The 21,578-nt window shown below is 45.4% G+C and overlaps 1 protein-coding gene across 2 annotated transcripts in view; it reads right to left on the bottom strand.

Annotated features, from left to right (window-relative positions):
• Positions 1-21,578, bottom strand: part of CDH12 (cadherin 12) — a 785,724-nt gene that overhangs the window by 70,353 nt on the left and 693,793 nt on the right. Inside the window, exon 8 of one of the 2 annotated variants that reach the window (XM_075921427.1) lies at positions 14,305-14,492. In XM_075921427.1, the coding sequence (XP_075777542.1) occupies positions 14,305-14,492 (188 nt within the window). Of the gene's footprint in view, positions 1-7,801; positions 8,133-14,304; positions 14,493-21,578 lie in introns of those variants that run through there. The other variant, XM_075921428.1, reaches the window with a different exon arrangement.

Below are 21,578 nucleotides of genomic sequence, written 5' to 3'. Positions count from 1 at the left end.
CCCTGATCCCCTGTACCCCGGACCCCCTCCTCTCCCTCTTCCCTGCGACTTCGGCTCTGCACCGCCCTTGTACCCTGCACCCTGCTCCCCCCAATCCCTGGCCCCCAGCTCTGTGCTTCCCGTTCCCTGCACTGCCCCTAGACTCTGATCCCTCTGCCCCTCCTGTTCCCCGTGTCCCATTTCCCGTGCCTCCACTGCACCCTGCTCCCCCCGATCCCTGAGTCCCTCTGGCTCTGTGCCTCTTGTTCCCCACACCACCCCCGTACTCCCTCCACTGTTCCCTGCACCCCTCTGGCTCTGTGCTGTCCCTGCACCCTGCTCCCCCTGTGGGTTGGGAGTGAAGGGTGCTTGTCCATTGAGAGAGGCTGGACAGGGCAGAGAAAAGGCTGCTGTGACCCAGCAGGGAGTAAAGGGGGAGATCACTTGAAGCACCTTTGCCTTAATGGAAAAAAATGAATGAAAACGACATTTGCTATTTATAGGGCTAAAATGCTGGGACAAAAACAAAAACAAAAGAAAACAAATTGCAAAATGCAAATGTGTAAAAGACAACAAAAAGGGGGGGCAAAAATGTTTTGCTTGGGGTAGCAAAAAATCTAGAGCTGGCCCTGGGGGAGGGGAAGGAAGGGGAGGAGAGGGGAGGAGGTCAGAAGAAGAAGAAGAAAGGGGAAGGCACCAAGGGACAGGGGTGCAGGAGAGACAAATGCCAGGGGGCCAAGTGCAGACAATGAGGAAAAGGGCAAGAGGGAAGGTGTCAATGGGGGGGGGAGGGGGACAGGGTGATGCTGAGAGAGGAGTGGGTAAGGGCACTGGGGGCTAGAGGGAGGAGGGGGAGGTGAAAGAAGGGGTGGGCATGAGGAAGGCGGGGATGGAGCAAGGCATCTGTGAGGGCACAGGGGCATGAGGGGAACGGGGGCAGAGGGTGTTGAGGGGGTGGGTATCAGGGAAAAAGCGGGCAAAGGGGGCAGGGGCAATGAGGGAAGGGGGAGGCATCAGGAGGGTGCAGGTGCCAAGGGATTCTGGGGTGAAGCAGAAGGGCAGACACCTGCAAGGGAGGGACCAGCACCAGAGGAGAGAGGCAGGGCAGGTGGGTTGAGGAAGGTTTTAGGAGAGAGGATGAGGAGGGGTAGCTCACATCATCAGAGTGGGGCTAGTGGAGGAGTGGGCACAGGAGTAGTGAAGAGCTGGTGGAGGGGGGCAGGTCTCAGGAATGCTGAGGGCAGTGAGAAGGGCAGGAGTCAGGACAGCAGAGAAGGGTGAGGGTTTGGGGGGCAGCAGGCACCAGGGGAGCTGATGGAGCAAGGGGAGGAGACATGGCAGCAGAGAGAAAAGGTAGAGGTTTATAAGATATTTATTAATAACTTGGGTGATATTTATTAATAACTTATTAGTAATTACTGTTCTTATACTTATTAGGAATTTATGCCATTAAAAAACACTTTTTGTGGGGGAGGGTGGCAAGTCCCTTTTTTGTCTAGTGAGTAGGGTTTTCCATAACTTGTCGACCCCTGCTCATCAGATTTCTTTTGGCCCAATACTCTACTCTGCCCAGGTCACTCTGGACCCAATCCCTGCCCTCCAGCATAGTGTCATCCGCAAACTTGTTAAGGGTGCAATCCATCCCCTCATCCACGTCATTAATAAAGATGTTGAACAAAACCGGTCCTAGAACAGATCCTTGGAGCACTCTGCTAGGAAAAGACCGCCAACCTGACATCAAGCTGTTGATCACTACCAGTTGGGTCCCACAGTCGAGCCAGCTTTCTATACATCATACAGTCCATGTAGCCAATCCATATTCCCTTAACTTGCTGGCAAGAATATTGTTGGAGACCGTATGAAAAACTTTGCTAAAGTCAAGGTATATCACATCCACTGACTTCTCCATATCCACAGAGCCAGTTACCTCATCATAGAAGCTAATCAGATTGGTCAGGCACAATATGCCTTTCATGAATCCATGTTGACTATTCCTGATCATTTTCCCCTCTTCCAAGTGCTTCAAAATGGATTCCTTGAGGATCCCCTCCATGATTTTTCCAGGGACTGAGGTAAGGCTGACTGGTCTGTAGTCCCCTGGATTGTCCTTCTTCCCCTTTTTAAAGATGGGCACTACATTTACCTTTTTCCAGTCATCTGGGATCTCTCCTGATCTCCACGAGTTTTCAAAGTCTCCATGGCTAAAGGCTCTGCAATGACATTTGCCAACTCCCTTGGTACCCTCGGATGTATTCAATCCAGGCCTATGGATTTGTGTATGTTTAGCTTTTCTAAATAGTTCCTAACTTGTTCTTCTCCCTCCCCCCTCCCCCCCAGGGCTGTCCACCTCCTTCCCATACTGCATTTCCCAGTGCATTTGTCTGGGAGCTGACCTTGTCCATGGAGACAGAGGCAAAGAAAGCATTGAGTACTTCAGTTTTTCCTACATCATCTGTCACTAGGTTACCTTCCTAATCCAATAAGGGCCCCACACCCGCTCTGATCACACTCTTACTGCTAATATGCCTGTAGAAACCTTCCCGATAACTCCCGTGCATTCTTGAGCAATATATTTATACTCCTCCCTAGCCATCTGTCCAAGTTTCCACTTCTTGGAAGCTTCCTTTTTGTGTTGAAGCTCACCAAGGATTTCCCTGGAAAGCCAATCTGGTTGCCTACCATATTTGCTTTTCTTGCTGCACATCGAGATGTTTTCCACCTTTGACTTTATAAGGCTTCTTAATTAGGCTTACTGCTTTTGATCACTTTATCACATTTGTACCTTTTTTATGACCACCATCATCTTTCTGATAGCATAGTCTGCATGGGCTGTTGGTGAAGCTTTCAGTTGGGGAGGCAGTAGCTTCCAAGCCTAGGCCCTGCCCTCTTCCCAGCCCAGGCTCCACCTCTTTCCCTGACCCGGCCTCATCCTTTCCCATTGTTTCCCTCCTCACTTCCTTGTGCATCCTGTGTCCCTGCTCACTGCATGCTTGTCCCCTTTCAGCCAAATCCCTGAAACCAAGTAAATTATTTTTGAAAAAAACCTTCCATGTTTCTGCAATTTTTTCTCAACAAAACGGAGCATGTTTTATATCATGTGCCAGATATGGAGAAGGTACCTAATTAACAGCATTAAATTTGGGAATAAAAGTATCAGTCAAAGATTTATTAGATACCCTAATAGCGGACATGCAGGCAGCTTGCAAATGCTCCAAACTCCTCTCTTTGATCCTGGGAGGCACAATGGCAAGCACCAGTTAAACCTAATTGAGAAATCTCTGTCCTTTCTTCACACAATCAAACAAAGTGTCAGGCTTTGCCCTGAGCTGGCATTTGCCCCTTGAGAGGAAGAAGATAACTAGAATAAGACTGCAAAAGTTGCCACCTCATTTTCACTTCTTCACACAAACAAGTTGAGGGCTTCCTATGTTGATTGTTTCAACAGCAGTAAGCACCTCTAAAAATGAATAATTGCCAAGGGACATGCCAGTAAAATACAGCCTGGCTTCTGTTTTAACCCATTCAGCTCACAGAACCAATGTGGTAAAATGTCCCACTGAGGCATCATGACGGTGCCAGCTTTACGTATCAGACTGGCAGACCGAATATCCCCAGGGGTGTAGGAACCAAATCCCCACCCTTGTTCTCACCAGGCAAACGTAATCTCCAAGCCACTGAAAAGAGTTGAGAACTATCCAACCAATAGCGACTCTCATCCTTCCTACTATGTCCCTTCGCCCTCTGCCCCTCCCATTTTTCCCTCCACACCTCAGGGTCCTACCGCTCAAGATTACTGCCCTCCACACCCAAGTGCTCCCCCTGCCCTGATTATCACAGAATTTGAATAAAAGAAAAAAAACTAAGTGCCCCAGCTTCGGCCACTGCTTACGTGTCGGAAAGCTCTGAAGGGTTCCTTTGGCCCAGGTGGAGGGGGATCCATTCCTCCTGGCCATTTATTGTTCAGCCCAGTTCCACTTAGCGGGCCAGCGAATGGTACCTAACAAATGATCCAGCCCTCCTCTCCTTGCAGCACACACGGCTACTGAAAAAACAGCACAAGGCTGGCTGGCACTCCTGCATCTTTGACTAGCTCTTTGAAAAGTGATAATGGGGGAGCGTGGATGGCGCCCTGATCTCACTACCCTGCCTCTTGTGGCAAATTGCTCCAGCATCACACAATGGGAGGAGGAGATCATTCCATAAAGTCCCAAACTGAAATTCCCTTGTAATCCAGGAGCAGTGGCTACTTCATGAATAATGCAGAAAGATTTTGAAATTGTAAAAAACACTTTCTAAAATTGCACGTCTCAGCACGTTCCATCTGATGACATCAAAACACTGAACTAAAACCAATGAATGTACACAAACTCCTGTGAGGAAGGCATGTATTATTGTCCCTTTTGACAGATGCAGAAACTGAGGCATGGGTAAATTAAGTTCCTTATCTGCTGTTATTTTCTTTAAAATCAGTGTCTATGAAATAAAGGCACATGTATGTGCATAGAAATGAATAATTATATGTCTAACTACTAATATTTACGATTCTTTTAAAAAGCTGAGTGATTAAGCCAAAAGCAATTCCCCCCTACACACACTTTTTAGCTTTATTGCCTTCATTACTTGCTTCATTCTCCTTGGAGTTATTCCTATACCAACCACACAGTGGTGCTAAATGCCAGTAGGAGACTGACTGCAAAATGTAATATCTGTTTCTTGTTTATAAAACAATCACTGTAATAACTAAATTTGTACACTGGATCATATCTTGTAGCTAACTGGTCAGCAGCTCCATTCTGAAATTTAAGAAGTGAGCTTACTTCATGTAAAAAGCATTGGCTTACAAAATCCATCCAGTGCCAGAGAAACACAATACTCTCCTCCCTCCCCTCTACCCTCCCAATTCACTTGGAATACAGAAAAGAAAAACCTAGCATGTGTCATTTCTGCCAGCAGGACCAGCTTTAGCAAATGTGGGCCCAATTTGAACAGTTTTGGCATCACAAGTAGATATGATCAAAATGTATATCAATATAGTTGAACATTTTCAAAAAAAATGCTATCGTTTATGCAAAATTTTACACAAAATTAAATCAGTTGCCTTAAGTGCAGTAAAATATTTTCAGTTGCAATCTATCCAATCTTTTCAATAAAGTTTAGTTTGATTTTTAAAAAGTTTCCAGAGAGCGTTGCAGTTTTCTGTTGCATTGATTTACTTTTTAAATAGTAAAAATGGAGTCTTTGTTAAGAAAGTGTCAGTTCTTTGGTCAAATTCCTGTCCTTAGTGATTTCAGCACCAATGATTTCACTAGGTAATATGGTACCTCCCCACCCTGCCCTTTAACACATTGACAAATTTGTCAATTTCACATAGGTTCTTTTTTTGATTGTATCACTTTGGTATATATGGTGGTGCCAATTTTCTTCCACATATTGATCTGAGGAAATGGGTCTGGCCCATGAAAGCTCATCACCTAATAAACCATCTTGTTAGTCTTTAAAGTGCTACATAGGTCTGTCTTTTGTTTCACCTAGACCAGACAAACACGGCTGCATCTCTATCACTATCCTCTGCTTAGTGTTCAAGTTATGGTAGACCCTAAGCCAGGTCATATTAATTTCAAGTCTTTTACCTTTTAATCATACAATATGGATAACAACATTCTATTCTCCCAGCTCCAAGTCTTAAGTGAATTTCAACCCAAAAGAGCCCAAATTGATCACCTTGACACAGTGAGGGTACGTCAACACTAGCTCTTTAGTTCGGGCTAGGTAGGGTAATTAGGGCAAGCGGAGTTGCAAATGAAGCCCGGGATTTAAATATCCCAGGCTTCATTTGCATGTTCCCGGGCGCTGCCATTTTTAAATCCCCCTTAGTCCAAACTCCAGGCCCACGGCTTCACGCGGCATGGAGTAGGTAGTTCGAATTAAAAATCTGAATTCGAACTACCGTTACTCCTCATTCCACGAGGTGGTGCCCGGGAACATGCAAATGAAGCCCAGGATATTTAAATCCCGGGCTTCAGTTGCAACTCCACTTACCCTAATTACCCTACCTAATTCGAACTAACGAGCTAGTGTAGACGTACCCCAAGTGTGTCTACTGATCTCTGTGGCAAAGTAGGTTGTCTATATAAATAAGGTCCGCTCGTGAAGCCTTTTCCTACAGTTGATTAACAGATGGCAGTAGATAGCTCATTCAGACCACTGGCTGATAATAGTTAGTCACCCTGACCAGTCATTAACCAGAGTCATGGACTCACCCTACTCTCCATTGTCTCTATGATTCTCTGATGACCTGTGACAAAAAAGGAGGGTGGAAAGGGAAACTGAAGGGAGAGACCTCTCTAAATTCATCAATCAAAGAGCAGTATTGCCAACCCAAGAATCACAAGGAACGCCTACACAAAGTTATGAGAATGATCTACAAATCATAAGATTTTTTAAAAATAAAACATGTTGGATTTTTATTGGCCTTTTGTTTCTTGTGTATTTAGGGTTCATGTTTTAAAGGTTTCCTCCTTAGCTGTAAGGCCCAGAAGTATAGAGAACTTTTTTTAAATTAAAGCTGAGATTCCTACATAATCAATTGACTCCAGGCCTTTAGAAAAACACCAAATGTTTTGAGACTCATGGTAAAACAATGGAGGAATTCTTGTGAACCCATGCTTGCCCACAGTATAAATTTAAAAAAAACCCAACATCTTCTGCACTAAACATCCTAATGAGATACTGCAAATGGTGAACTGAATTCAACAGCTCCTGAGATGAACAGGTATCAACCTAGTTTTTCATATTTGAGATGGGTTACCAGGAATCATACGTGACAATATGAAATCTCTCCACTCTCAAGTCAGCATATTCACAAAGCACCTATAATTTTGATCCATTTTATATTATTTTTCTCCCAGGGACAACTGATCCCTCCGGCCCCCTCAGTACGCCACTGCTCCCCCTCCTGCAGATCTATCATCTTACGCATGTGTAAGATCTGTGAGGGCCGTCGCATTAATCTGCAGTTAGTGTCTGTGGTGCCTGCTTTTGGGTGGTGGCTCAATGCTGCCACAGTCATCTCCAAAGAGGGGGCTTCCCAAAGCAGGCCCTTGTTGCAGACCCCCAGGCATCCCACAGGTCCAGTCTTCTTTCAATGGGCCCACTTCCCAGGGCTCATTGATCTTGGATCTGGCTTCCATCCCCTCTCCAACCTTTGCAACTGCCCAGAGGTGCTCACCTTCCGCCTTCTCTATTCCCACCTCACTCACCCCACAGGGACAGTCTCTGCCTCACTTGTCCTAGGGACTATTCTGCCAAGACGCAATACAAAGTTTCCATGTAAAAGGACTCAATACAAAGCTAAAAACTTCAATGATAGAATGATTAATACAGAGATGTGTCTACATCTGCTGCAGGGAGACATCTCTGCCTGCCTCCACCTCTCTCCCTCAGAGTCTACAGCCCCATTGCAAAGCAGGGGAGGGGAAGAAAAGAGGCTGAGGCCCGTCCAATGGGACTGAAGCAGTCAAGAGCAAGCCATGCCCAGGAGCCATTCTCCTGTCCATTGCTGGTGCTGTGTTGCTTCAGGCATGCTGAAATGCAGTCATTTCTACCCATGTGACAGCACTTTTCATTAGCAATGACAGTCCAAGAATTTAACTACTAAAACGCATATCAACAGAAGATTGTTACACTGACTACTTTTTTGTTTTGGCTCCCACTCGCTGGCCACGTGTTCATCCCCACATAAACCTAAACTGCACCGCAAGGTGCAAACAAACTGGCCATGGGCAGCATACCAAGTTATTAATAAATATTTTTAAACCTTTACCTTTTCTCTCTGCTGCCATGTCTCCTCTCCTTGCTCCATCATCTCCCCTGGTGCCTGCTGCCCGCCAACTCCTCACCCTCTTCTACTGTCCGGACTCCTGCCCTTCTCACTGCCCTCAGCCCTCCTGCAATCTGCCCCCCTCCACCAGCCCTTCACTACCCCCTGTGACCACTCTTCCGGTAGCCCCACTCTGATCAAGTGATCTACACCCCCCCATTCCCTCTTCCAACACCTCCGTCTACACACCTGCCCTGCCTCTCTCCTCTGGTGCTGGTCCCTCCCCTGCAGGTGTCTGCCCTTCTGCTTCACCCCCAGAATCCCCTGGCACCTGCACCTTCCCTTAGCCCTGAACTCTCCTGGTGCCTCCCCCTTCCCTTACTACCCCTGCCCCCTTTGCCCTCTTTTTCCCTGAGGCCCACCCCCTCACCACTATCTGCCCCATTCCCCTCCATGCCCTCACACATGACTTGCTCCATCCCCCTTTCTCCTGCCCCCTTCTTTCAAGCCTCCTCCCAGCACTTCCCCCTCCAGCCCCCAGTGCCCCCCCTTCCCAGCATCCCCCTGTCCCCCTCCCAGTGACACTGCCCCTCCTGCCCTTTCCCTCATCGTCTGCACTTGGCCCCCGGCATTTGTCTCTTGGTGCCTTTCCCCTTTCCTCCCCCTCTCGCTGCACAAGCCCCTTCCCTACGTTCCGCGTTGCGGGGCCGGAGTCTGCGCTCGGACCCCGCTGTCCGAACCCAGAGGCAGCCACGTGGCCTGGCCTCCGAGCGCTTTGAAAATCCCGGGCGTCATGTCACGTTACGTCACGCCCGGGCCCCGCCCACCTGCAACGCCGCACATGGGCAGCAGCGGGCGGCGAGGGGGAGCCGCGCACGGGACGGTCCCGGGCCGGAGGGGCCAACAGGGGGGCCTGGGGGTCGCTCCGGGCAGAGCCGGGGAGAGACCCAGCCCCGCGCAGCGCTGGAGCCGGGCCCGGCTCTTAACTCGCCGGCACTACTGGGTGCAGGGGCGCGGGGCCCCCTTAGGCGCGGGGCCGATTCGACCCTAAGGCCAGCCCTGTCTGCCAGCAAATACACCTTCACCCAAACAAATGTACAAAGACTGTTCAGCAAGATTTTTTCATTTTCATATAGAAATTGCACCACCTAAAAGAAAAAAAACTTTGTGTAATGAATGAGAGACACTACCATGGGAAATTTTTCATGGGAAATAAAAGCAAATAGCAAGACCGTTTTTTGATACAGGTCCATGCTGAGCTACAGTTTTGGTCTAGAGATGTTAATACACTGGCTTTGTCTATATTGCAGGGTTTTTGCATAAGAAGCTTTTAGCAGAAGAGATCTTCTGCAAAAACTTCTCCCGCAAAAGTGTGTCCACACCTCAAAAGCTCATCACAAAAGCGATCTGCTTTTGCTCAAGAGAGCAGCCACACTGCATGGACACTCTTGTACACAAAAGTTCTGATTTTTTTGCTCAAAAGACCCCTGTTGAGCATTCACACACACCTTTTTGCACAAGAATTCTTGTGCAAAAAGGAGATATGCCTATTAGAAAGAGGTATACCTACCCAGCAAAAAGCCCTCAGTTCTGTTGATTATAGATTTTCTTGCACAAAAATGTGCTTGAGGTGTGGACACTCCATGGGTTTTTGCGCAAAAACGGCTGCTTTTGTGCAAAAACCTTGTAGTCTAGACATACCCTGTGATACAGGAAGTGAAGACAGGAAAACACACTGGCATTGTAAACAGACAATGGATGTTTTGGTAAAGTGGTGGTACTGAACAGTTGGTTTCATTCATTGTGATTGGAGAGGGTTCAGAGAAGAGCAACGAAAATGATTAAAGGTCTAGAGAACAGGACCCTATGAGGGAAGAATGAAGGAATTGGGTTTGTTTAATTTAGAAAAGAGAAAATTGAAGGGAGACATGATAGCAGTTTTCAGATATCTAAAAGGGTGTCATAAGGAGGAGGGAGAAATCTTGTTCATCTTGGCCTCTGGGGATAGAACAAGAAGCAATGGGCTTAAACTGCAGCAAGGGAGGTTTAGGTTGAACATTAGGAAAAAGTTTCTAACTGTCAGGGTAGTCAAACACTGGAATAAATTACCCAGGGAGCTTGTGGAATCTCCATCTCTGGAGATATTTAAGAGTAGGTTAGATAAATGTCTATCAGGGGTGGTCTAGACAGTATTTGGTCCTGCCATGAGGGCAGGGGACTGGACTCAATGATCTCTCGAGGTCCCTTCAGTCCTAGTATTCTATGATTCTATGATTTTTTGTCAAATAATTACAGGGGACCTAAAGATTAAACTTAACATCCGTAGGTCCTAATTTAGAAGTACTTTATCACATGACTCACTTTAAGCATTTTAAGTAGTCCTATTGAATCTGAGAAAATTTTGATCAGTTTTGATGCTTAACTTTACAACATCTGTGTATAGTGAGCATATCATAGCAGATACCTAAGGGAGCTGTGAATTTCATCAGCTCCAAAAATCAGGACCTTGATCAGAATCCTGGAAAAGGCTTAATTTTAAGCATGCAAGTATTCCATGGAAGTCCACTAAAAGTATCTTGATTTCAGAAGATAGATAGATAGATAGATAGATAGATAGATAGATAGATAGATAGATAGATAGATAGATAGATAGATAGATAGATAGATAGATCGATAGAGTTGCTGATAAAATTCATGGACAATTTTATAGGCTTTGTAGATGGTCCTTTTTAATATATGTTCCTCAGTGTAAAGACTAACCAATATGAAAAGCTGGTGTGTGCAAGGGATTTCATTGTGCATATAACAGCACAGTAACAACTAGTATCCCTAATAAAGGCAATGAAAATTTGCTGCTTGACTTGTACTGTGCATGCTTTAAGCACAGGCCAAGGCTACATCTACACTACAACATAAACTCAATTTAAGCTTTTCAACTCCAGCTACGTTTTCCACATAGCTGGAGCTGACAGACCTTAAATTGAGTTACCACGGGATCTACAATGTGGAGAGTTGACAGGAGAAATTCTCCTGTTGACTTCCCTTACTCTTCTTATCCCAGGTAGAATACCAGAGTTGACAGGAGAGCAATCTGCAGTTAATTTGGCAGGTTTTCGCTAGACTCACTAAATCAACTGCCAGTGGACTGATCTCAAAGCATCAATCCAGGTGGTAGTATATATGTAACCTAAGCATGCTCTTTGGTTTCTTTGTTTTTTCCTATTCAATGACAGAGTTCTGTTGCTAATATTAGGTAATATTGATTGTCCAATGTATAATAGTAGGGATTATTTTTTATCGTAAATGCATTCAGAAGATAACAGTAAAGGTTAAAATAAGTAAATGGAGCGAACGTCGCGTGGACATCTGAAAATAATCAGATTGAAGATTTATGTAGCCATGATTTTTTTATAAGTGTCTCAATGAGCAGTAACCTCTTTCTTGCAAACCAGTCTCAAAATATATTTGCCCAAAACATGGGAAATTTTTCATTTTTGAATTTTTTCTTTTTTCATGCTGGAATGACTCCATTATTTATTAAATCCCATATGCTGGAAATCCTCCTTCCCCAAACACACAATTCTCTGTCAGAAACACCAACAGATGGTGTTTCTGAAATGCAATATGCTCTCTGGGAACCTGAGAGCTGATGAATGAAATTGACATTTTTGTTAGTTTCACTGCTGCCCCAGAATTCAGAATTACAGCCCTGAGAATTCTAGCTAGAGCTAAGGTTCTCAGGGCTATCAGGCTCCCTGTTGTGGAGCTGTGAGCCAACCCTGAGTTATAGCTGGGGCTCCTATGACTTTCAGGAGTCATTATAAAGAAATGGGAGGCCTCCTTGTCCTGAAGAGCCTGGGGAATGGGGCTGGGGAGGCTGAGCGTCCTGGCTGTTTGACTGTGCAGTCTTCCAAGAAAGGTTTTGTCAATTTCACTGCAATGGCACAAGAGCATTACAGAAAGGACAGTCAAGGAACTATCCTTCTTGATTCATACAGACACCCCCATCAGAAAACTGGGGTTTTTTTTGGCCAAACTCAAATTTTCTCATTTTTTTAAAGGGGGACTGTTATGCCATGGACTCCCCCTCAGGCTTACAGCCATTTTTCATCATTGGGGTTTACCTGCCAGCGGCAGTCATCCTTCCCGCGAACCCCAGTGCTTCCCCCTTTCTATGTTCCTCGGTTCCCCAGTCACCCAGTGATTTCTGCGAGTCTGTTTCAGTTCTGCCGGACTTGCTGAGATTGGCGTGCAGCAGGAGAGGAGGGGGACTCAGGCCCACCCCCTTTCCGGGTCCCAACCCAGGACCCTAAAGACAGCAAATAGGATTCGCTGTCTGGTTGGTGGGAAGCTTCCCCGTAACTCACCAATCCTCGGGGAAAGGTTGCTTCACCTCCAATCCTCATCCTGGGCTGCTTCCTCCTTCCTGCTGTGGTTATCAGCCTGGCATGGATCCAGGCCAGGTCCTCCGTCTCGTTTCCCCCCACACCGGGGGTCCCCTCCAGCTTCCTTCCTTTTGGTGCTCTCCTCCTCATGCTGTGGGCTCGTGGAGCCATTTAAACTACCGCTGAACGCAGCCATGTCCGGTCTCTTCCCTGTAGCCCTGCTCCCACTGCTTTCCCATGACATCACCATCGCCCCTTCATCGCCAGCCTCCTCGTGGTCCCCGCCAGCCCTGGAGCATGCCGGGCACGAGCGCCAGCGGGTAGCGCGGGAGGCCGTGCGTTTGGCTGTCTTTGGGCTCTGCATCTCCCTCGCTACACAATCGCTGCCAAGCACTTCTCCCAGTGGGTGTGAAGTACAGGGCACCAGGCGCTCTATCCGCTCGGAGCCCAGGGCCCTGTCACAGGGACATTTTTTCATCAAAAAAATCATTCCAGCAGGAAAAAAACCCTGACTATCTCTACATGGAATCAATTCAAGAATTGGTCTACACTAGACATTTTTTGCATGAGTGCAGTTGCATCGGTACAAACCATTGTATGCATATATTACACTGGGGGTAAGAGGGTTCAAACAGTGCAGCCTATCCCTTCTTCTTCCTTTATTTTTTCACAAGTGCAAGTGTAGTGCAGCTGCATTACTGAATCTACACCTTTGTGGAAACCACTCTTCCATCCTTAACACACAGCATAGTAGAGGCAAACCAAGGCCCATTGAGAATTTAATATATCTAAAGCCTACTGTACCTACTAAAATTTGATTTTATTTTTCAATCAACCATTTATACACATCATTGGTTCAAACATGGAAAAAATAGTGAGGGCCATTAGACACCAAATGTGACAGTTTAAATAGTATCTGGTTTTGATGTATCTGCTTTGGCAAAAGAGTAATCAGCATTTTCATAAAGTGAAAAATGTAATGTTCCCAATCATTCATCAGCTAAAAATGACAAAATAGATTATATCCATACTTTTGCAAATAAAGCAAGAAAAAAAGGCTTTCCTGGAAATAATTAGGAAAGAAAAACAAACACTTGAATTTAATACTATGGTGGCCAGCAAGAGAGGAAGTCCCACAACCCGGAATTGCCCTTTTAGAATGATAATCTTAGCTCCACCTATATCTGATTAGCTGCCTCCCAGGTTGTGGGTATGAATCCAGGGATTGGGTTATAAACTCTAGATCAGTGATTCCCAACCTTTCTCCCATGGAGGCACCCCTAAAATAATTCTTCATTTCCCGAGGAACCTCTACCTATGAAAATGTTTGCTTGGCCAAAAAAAGTCGACAGAGGGGAGCGCAATTCAATTACTGCTAAATTAGTGTAAGAAAATTTATTTGTAAAGAGCTGTTATATATATATATATATATATATATATGTCAGCTTACATTTGTAAGAAAATTGTTTTTATTTATTTATTCCACGATTTCTTGTGGAACCCTGACAATGGTCTGCAGAACCCTGGTTGGGAAACGCTGCTCTAGATGATCTGATCCTTCAATAAATGATCAACACAAGATTATAGCAAAAGAGAACTCAGTAGGGAACAAAACACCATGGCTGAAGAACTTAGATGGGGCTTCTCCACATGAGCTTGGTAGAAGACTAGCTTTGGAGAAACCTGTGGCGTAGGGAGGGGCAGAAATTTTACTTGGAAGATGCTATAAAACTCATCTTAAATAAATTAATACAATAAAATAATGTTAAAATCAAACCAAAATATTTTCAGTGACCTGGAACTAAGTATTTTCGAAAATTACATATTGTGGGAAAATATGGCTTTTTGTTCTAAATTGGAGCTCTTTTTTAATGTCAAAATTTCCTGGAATATGGAAATATTGATTCCTGACCAGCCCTAATAATGAGTACATGAATAAAACTGACTTATCTCAAGTTACTGTTGATCATGTGCAACATAAGAAGTGAAATTCTGTCTCCACTCATGTCCATGGAATCTTTGCCACTGTTGTCAGTGGGCCTAGGATTTAACCCTATACGTCACATATTATGTTTATTTGTATGACTCACTTTCAAATTTTAGCCCTTGGTAAATGAATACCTTTTTCAGTTTGATGACCCCTTCTTGGGTGTTGTCATCTGTGGTGATGTCAAATAAATTCCCTCCATCTCCTGGAACAATGTTGTATTCAATTTCTGCATTTTTCCCAAAGTCAGGATCCACAGCTCTGATTTTTCCAATAGCTGCACCAACAAGTGAGGACTCGGGTACTTTCAAATGGAAGATACCTGGGAAAAAGTATTAAACAATAATTTGTGTAAGTTAACACAAGACACCTGATCAGGAAAAAGTACCCAGTATTAAAATAAATCAGCCTTTGTAAAAATGATGTGCTCACAAGAAGATCACATTACAAAAGAAAAGATGTAGTATGACAAGTTAAGTTCACAAAGCCCCCAAATATGGGTCTACAAACTCTGGAGAGCTTAATTGTGTCTTTTAAAAATCTGTTTAAATAGCTGATTCTTTTCAGTTTGTAGTTAGTGCACATTTATGAGCATTACTACATAGTCTACTGAAGATGTTTTAATGAATGGCCTGTGGCCTGAAGCCTTAGCCTGAAAGGAACTCACTAGAATCATCTCTTGGTGAAATGGGAGTGGCCTAGACGAGCTTAAGCACTGGGACTGCATTGGCAAAGTAGTTGGAGAACTGGCATCTGTTGGAGAGCAAAGATAGTATACTGAAAGAACCAGGCCTCATTTTACATTTCAGTTTTGTGATGGTTTGGGGCATTATGGTTAAAATTCAGTTAAGTGTTGAGTATGGAGGATGACAAAATGGAAGTGACCTTGTGGGAAAATGCAAGGCTCAAACACTGATATTAAACATGCATGCTGTCAGGCAGAACTGGGTAAGGAAATTTGGACAGAATGAAGGAAAAAGACTATTGTCTGCTATTGGGAGAGCCTGCCGATCAGTAAGGGCCCTTTCAAGGTCCTAAGACTCAATGCTATCTCTCTAAGAGCTGAATCAAGACTGCAGTATTGTGGCGTGTGTAGACTGATGACAATTTCAAGCCAGTAGCAGCAGCATGGTGGCAAGAGAGGCTATGACTAGACTACAGAGTTTTGTCAGAAAAACTGCCATTTTCTCGACAAAACTTGAGTTACGTCCACACTGCAAGAGCGTTCTTTCGACAGTAAATGAAAAGAGCAGAGGGCTTTTTGCGCAATTGGTAATCCTCATTCTACAAGGAAGAAGCCTATTGCGAAAGAGCTCTTTCAGAAAAAGGCGTGTGTGGATGAGGAAGAGGGAGTTTTTTCAGAAGAAGAGGGAAGAGGAAAAAGCACAGGTGCCCTAGTGGCCATTCTGTCCATAGCAATCACTGCTTACATGTGAGATAGCATCCAGGCAGTCTGTGAGATCTTTCAAAAAAGCGCATTGCTTTTTCGATGTGCTTTTGCAATGTGGATGCTCTCTTGTGCAAGAAGTTTTTTTGGAAGCTCTCGTCTAAAAAAAGCTTCTTGTGCACGAAATCTGTAGTTTAGACGTAGCAAGAGGGTACAGGGCAGCAGTAGCATTAGCTCAACAGTGCCAAGTGAAGCAGAAGCAGCGGTTCTACAAGGACTCAGACTCACACCATGCTCAGACTGGAGATGGCACCAGGGGCGGATGAGAGTTTTGCGGGGCCCAGGGGCATGGGGCCTATTGAAGTGCGGGGTGCGGGGCAGCACAATTTCACACATGTGCCACGGCCACAGCCGACAGGTAGTAGCATGTGTGCAGGGCCTATTGAAGCGTGGGGCCTGGGGCAGCCACCCCGCTTGCCCTGCCCTATATCCACTGCTGGGTGGCACCTTCAAAGGATGGATGGTGTGGCATGGCAGCACAGATAGGCAGCTTGGTTTGAAACCTTAGAGAAAGCAGACACCTACCCAAGTTATTCTCAGGTGGCCCTCACTATGAGCGATTAAAGTAGAAGTCACTCCAGCTGTCAGGAAGAACTGGGTAAGAAATTAGCTAGTACGGTCCCATAACCAGTCCCAAATTAATCAAGAATACTTGAATTTCTCTAACTCAGGACAGCTAATGGTGAGTAGGGAGTGAGGAGGAGGGCAGAGGCTAAAAGACAACAGCTAGTCCTGGTGGCCAAAGGAGGACTGAGAACAGGGTTATGGTTAAGACACTTTAGAAAATGAGTCTTTTAGTGATACCAACACCTAGTTGAATGTTTGATACACTATTTTAACAGTTAAATTTTGTTTTGGTTGGAAAACCAAGAAGCATGTATCCATCCATTTTATAGTGATCAATATACCCGCTGAAATTAATTTGCAACTTTTGGAGTTCAGCATAGTAAGATTGGCTTGGTTCACTTTTTCAATACCCCAATTCTCAACACCGAAAAATTACTAGAATCCAGTTACGTTGAATGACCCACTTGCAATTTTCCTGGTGTTTTTCCTTTCACCAATCGAAGTTTTGCATATGGCTCATTACATATGAAGATAAGTTAGACAAAACCTATGAACATTTACTTAAAACAAGGTGCCGACTCAGGTAGTTTTGACTACATATGATTGTGGTCTATGGAAAACTACACCAAGTCAATAATTCAGTCACACTTGACTGGAAAGGACTGGGTGAAGTCATTTCCCATCTAAAAGCAGGGCAGAAGACATTCACAATATTGAGAAAGCTGGAGGGCTCCTTGACTGTGGATGCAGGAAAGCCACCTCCTTTTTGGTCTTTAACTACACAGTATATTTGGTGTCAACTTATTAAAGCCTTGCAAAATTTTGCAAAGAGAATCATTCTCAAGGGATTTCATCAGCATTACTAGATTTGGAACAAACAGTTGCTTTCTTGTGAGTTAAAACACCCAGTAATTATTCATATCTATTCTGTGGTACATTCAATATTTGCTGGCCTCATTGGGGGTACTCTGTAATGCAGCTGCTTTCCCATTATTTTTCCCTTTTGAAATAACATGCTGAGATCTGTTTTTCAGCAGGAAAAAAATTATGAAGCAAATAACAAGAAATGTCAAGTCAGACTAGGCTCAGCTATTTCTTCGTGGTGCCTCGGTGACTTACATTAAGAAATAATTTTTTGAAGTGGTGTACAAGAGGTGTAATCACAAATCCTGTTATTAGTTACTGAGATTTGAGAGTATGTTTGAGCACCATGAAGAAAGTTATTCCTAAAAAAAAAAAGGAAACTTGACATAGACTAGTATGTTTTTATTTATTGTGCTCCCACTTAGCTTTCACTCTGAGTCTTCCCCAAATATTTACGGTGAATATCACAGAAATCATTATTGCAGCATTGCTCTGTACATCCTCAATTTTATCAATCATAAAACAAAGGAACACAAGAGACTGAATTGCCTCCCCCTTTCACTATTGGATATATTTTTTGTGATCTGAATAGCACTCAGATTCATTAAGAAAAAATTTCTTTTTCAAAATATTGTGACTGGTTGTAAAGTGCATGGAGCCAAACAAACTCCGCATTACTCATTTCAAATTGTTTAGGCTACCTCCTATTATTTTCAGTAACCTGCCATTTTATCATTTCTAGAAGTACAACAGCAGTAAAGCTGGGGTCATTCAGATTAATTTGAAATCTGAAGCGATCTTTAACTATACCAGAGTCAGATCCCTGAAGATGTACTGTACAACCAACAACCACAACTGCCTTCATCCTTCCATATTAGTCCCTTCATAACTTATGGAAGCACTTAATAGTGCTACATTGCCAACATACTTCTAAAATAAAAACAATGAAAACAAATAATGTAGATTTCTGTCAGCACAGCGGGAAAAACCATCAACAGAGTATAATTTATGGAAAGTAAATTTCCCATTTTACTTCACAAAAATTCTTCATAAAGAAAAATGTGAATTAATAATAGATAATGAGTAAGGATTGCTTATGAAAAATACCAGAATGACTCTTCCAAAAGCACTGGCCTCTCTTTATACCATAATGTTACATTGTAATGGAACTGCTAAGATACCTTTTTTTTTGGTCCATTGTTATTGTCAGTTAAGCCCATATTTAGGCATGTATGTATTCTTTGCACCGCTAAATTTGAAAATTACCCAAATAAGCAATTTGTTAAACCCATTCCCTAACATTCTGAAGAACTTCTGTGGTCCTCCAGAGCCATCATGAAATGTGGGTCTACAGGACAAACAAGTTACACTGAAGTTGTATGTTCACAAATGGGAAATCCCCAGGACCACAGAGAATAGTGACTGACAGGAAAATCATGAGTAATCTGATTTTGGGGGCTTCTTATCTGCAGCCCATATGTTTGGGAATGGCTAAGTTGTGTGCAGAAAGAGGTAGTGTAGAAATTCAGTACATGCCTGTTCGGTAAAGTAGCTAAACTTACAGTTTTATCAGGAAATGCTTTTTTATAAGACTTGGTAATCAGATATAAGTGCTGATTTTTGTATAGGGCAGGTGATTATGGTGAACTACCTATTGATTTAGTTAGGGTTGGTCCTGCTTTGGATAGGGGGCTGGACTTGATAACCTTCTGAGGTCTCTTCCAACCCTGTGATTCTATGATTCTATGATACCTCAGGGACAACAGATCAATACCTTTCTGTCCGCAAAAAGTATTGGGTCTCTTTTTGCTATTTTTACATTTGGTCACATTTAGCCAAGTACAGCTGTGAAGTGGTATGATTTATCCACATTCTCCTGGGTGAATTCTACATAAAAAATTAAACATGTTTGCCAAAAAAATAAAAATTCTGCACACAATATTACTACAGCTCCCTCTGGTAGGCAAAAGGAGGAAATGCTACAACTTTCCAGCAGAAGCTATTTTCTGAAAAACTAAAGAGAGAAAAAATATTCATGGCACATGACTTATGTGCACATGCTAGTGTACAGAACTCCCACAGCAATACAGGCAGTCCCCGGGTTATGTACAAGATAGGGACTGTAGGTTTGTTCTTAAGTTGAATCTGTATGTAAGTCGGAACTGGCGTCCAGATTCAGACACTGCTGAAACTGACCGCCAGTTCTGACTTACATACAGAATCAACTTAAGAACCCCAGGCGTCCCCAAGTCAGCTGCTGCTGAAACTGATCAGCAGATGATTCCAGGAAGCCCGGGGCAGAGCAACTCTGCCTGGGGCTTCCTGTAGTCAGCGCTGGTCAGTTTCAGCAGAAGCTGACTTGGGACGCCTGGGGCAGAGCAGCTGGGGTGCTGCTGGGTTGCTCCAGTAGCGCCGCTCTGGACCAACCCAGCAGCACCCCATCTGCTCTGCCCCAGGCGTCCTGATTCAGCCGCTGCTGAAACTGACCAGCAGCGGCTGAATCAGGACCTGGGGCAGAGCAGCTGGGGTGCTGCCGGGTTGGTCCAGTAGTGCCCACGGGCGCTGCAGGACCAATCGGCAGCGCCCCAGCTGCTCTGCCCCAGAGTCCAAAACAAAAGCCTAGTCTGCTGGGGGGGGGGGGAGCACACTAGCTGCACCTCCCCCCCCAGCAGACCAGGGACACGGGGAGCAGAGCCGCAGCGGCAGTGGGGTGCCGCGCCTCTGAGGCTTTGCTCTGGCAAAGCCTCAGAGGCGCGGGACCCCCCCGCGGCTGCGGCTTCAGTCCGGGAGCCTGTGGTCTGCTGGGGACCGTCCCCAGCAGACCACAGGCACCCAGACTGAAGCGGCAGCAGCGGCGGTTCCCCGCGCCTCTGAGGCTTTGCTCTGGCAAAGCCTCAGAAGCACGGGAACCCGCCCGGTGCCCCTGGTCTGCTTGAGACGGTCTCCAGCAGACCAGGGGCACCGGAGCAGCTTACGAACGGGGCTTTCTCACCCTGACCTTCGGGGCGAGAAAGCCCCGTTCGTAAATGCAGATCCGACGTAAGTCAGATCCGCGTAAGTCGGGGACTGCCTGTAATCCACAGGGCAAATCCTGTGTAATAATATTAAAGTGAGTGCTGGTTTTCCCGTAGTACCATATCAATATCCCTCAACCCTGGCTGAAACTTTTAAGCTTCAGGGGGTAGCCGACTTAGCCTGTACAGGATAAACTTAAAAAAACCCAAATGATCTGGTAGCACTTAAGGGTATGTCTACACTACAGCGCTAGTTCGAACTAACTTAGTTCGAATTAGTTAATTCGAACTAAGCTAATTCGAACTAACGCGTCTAGAACTAAAAACTAGTTCGAATTAGCGATTTGCATTGAGTGGACTCTGAACAGGGCTTAAGGATGGCCGGAAGCAGTGCCGGCAGGGCATCAGAGGAGGACTTGGAGCGTGGAGATGCTGTCTCAGGCTAGCCGAGGGCTGCGCTTAAAGGGTCCCGACCCCCACCCCAAACAGACAGTTCTAAGGGGTGCCCCGCTTGAAAACCAGTCCTGGCTTGGATTGCCCGGAGTACCCACACTGGGCACATCACACCACTTGGCCATCAGCCTGGATGCACTTGCCGCAGGCTTCCATCTGGGGAGAGGGAGCAATCGGGGGGCTGCAGAAGAGCTTCCACCCCCAGAAGCCCGCAGAGCCAGCCCAGTCCTCCCCATCGGGGGCTCGTACCCCATTCCTCCCTCACCTCTTTCCACTTACCCTTCCCTAGCCCCCTTCTTATTGATGTACAAAATAAAGATAACGTTTCTTCCAACATTGACTCTGTCTTTATTGAACAAAACTGGGGGAGACTGGGAAAAGGAGGTGGGAGAGGGGAAGAGAAAGGCTGGGAGAGGGGAGGGCAACTAACATGATGAGGGGTTGGAAACAGGTCCCAGATGAAGAGAGGCCACAGAGACTGGGACTGTTCAGCTTAGAAAAGAGGAGATGGAACAGGGACAGGATAGAGGTCTCTAAAAGCAGGGGTTGGGTGGAGAGGGTGCATTCAGAAAAGTTCTTCATGAGTTCCCATAAAGAAGGACTAGAGGACACCAAAGGAAAGGAATGGGTAGCAGGCTTCAAACTGGTAAGAGAAAGTCGTTGTTCCCAAAGCAAATAGTTAACCTGCGGAACTCCTTGCTGCAGGAGGCTGTGACGGCTACAACTAGAACACATTTTAAAGGGAAGTGAGATCAAGTCATGGAGGTTGGGTCCATGGAGTAGTCTTAGCCAGAGGGTAGGAGTGGTGTCCCTGCCCAAAGTTTGTGGAAGGCTGGAGAGGGATGGCATGAGACAAATGGCTTGGTCACTGTCTTCGGTCCATCCCCTCCAGGGTCCCTAGGGTTGGCCGCTGTCGGCAGACAGGCTACTGGGCTAGATGGACCTTTGGTCTGACCCAGGACGGCCATTGTAAGCTCAGGGCTCAGGGTCGGGGGTCTCAGTGGACCCCCTTGATTTTCATGCACACCTGCTCCTGGGTGGCCAGGCTGGCAGCTCTCCTGCC

The sequence above is a fragment of the Pelodiscus sinensis genome, chromosome 2, assembly GCF_049634645.1.
Source record: "Pelodiscus sinensis isolate JC-2024 chromosome 2, ASM4963464v1, whole genome shotgun sequence".
NCBI lineage: Eukaryota > Metazoa > Chordata > Testudines > Trionychidae > Pelodiscus > Pelodiscus sinensis.
This window is presented reverse-complemented; position numbering and strand designations above follow the sequence as displayed.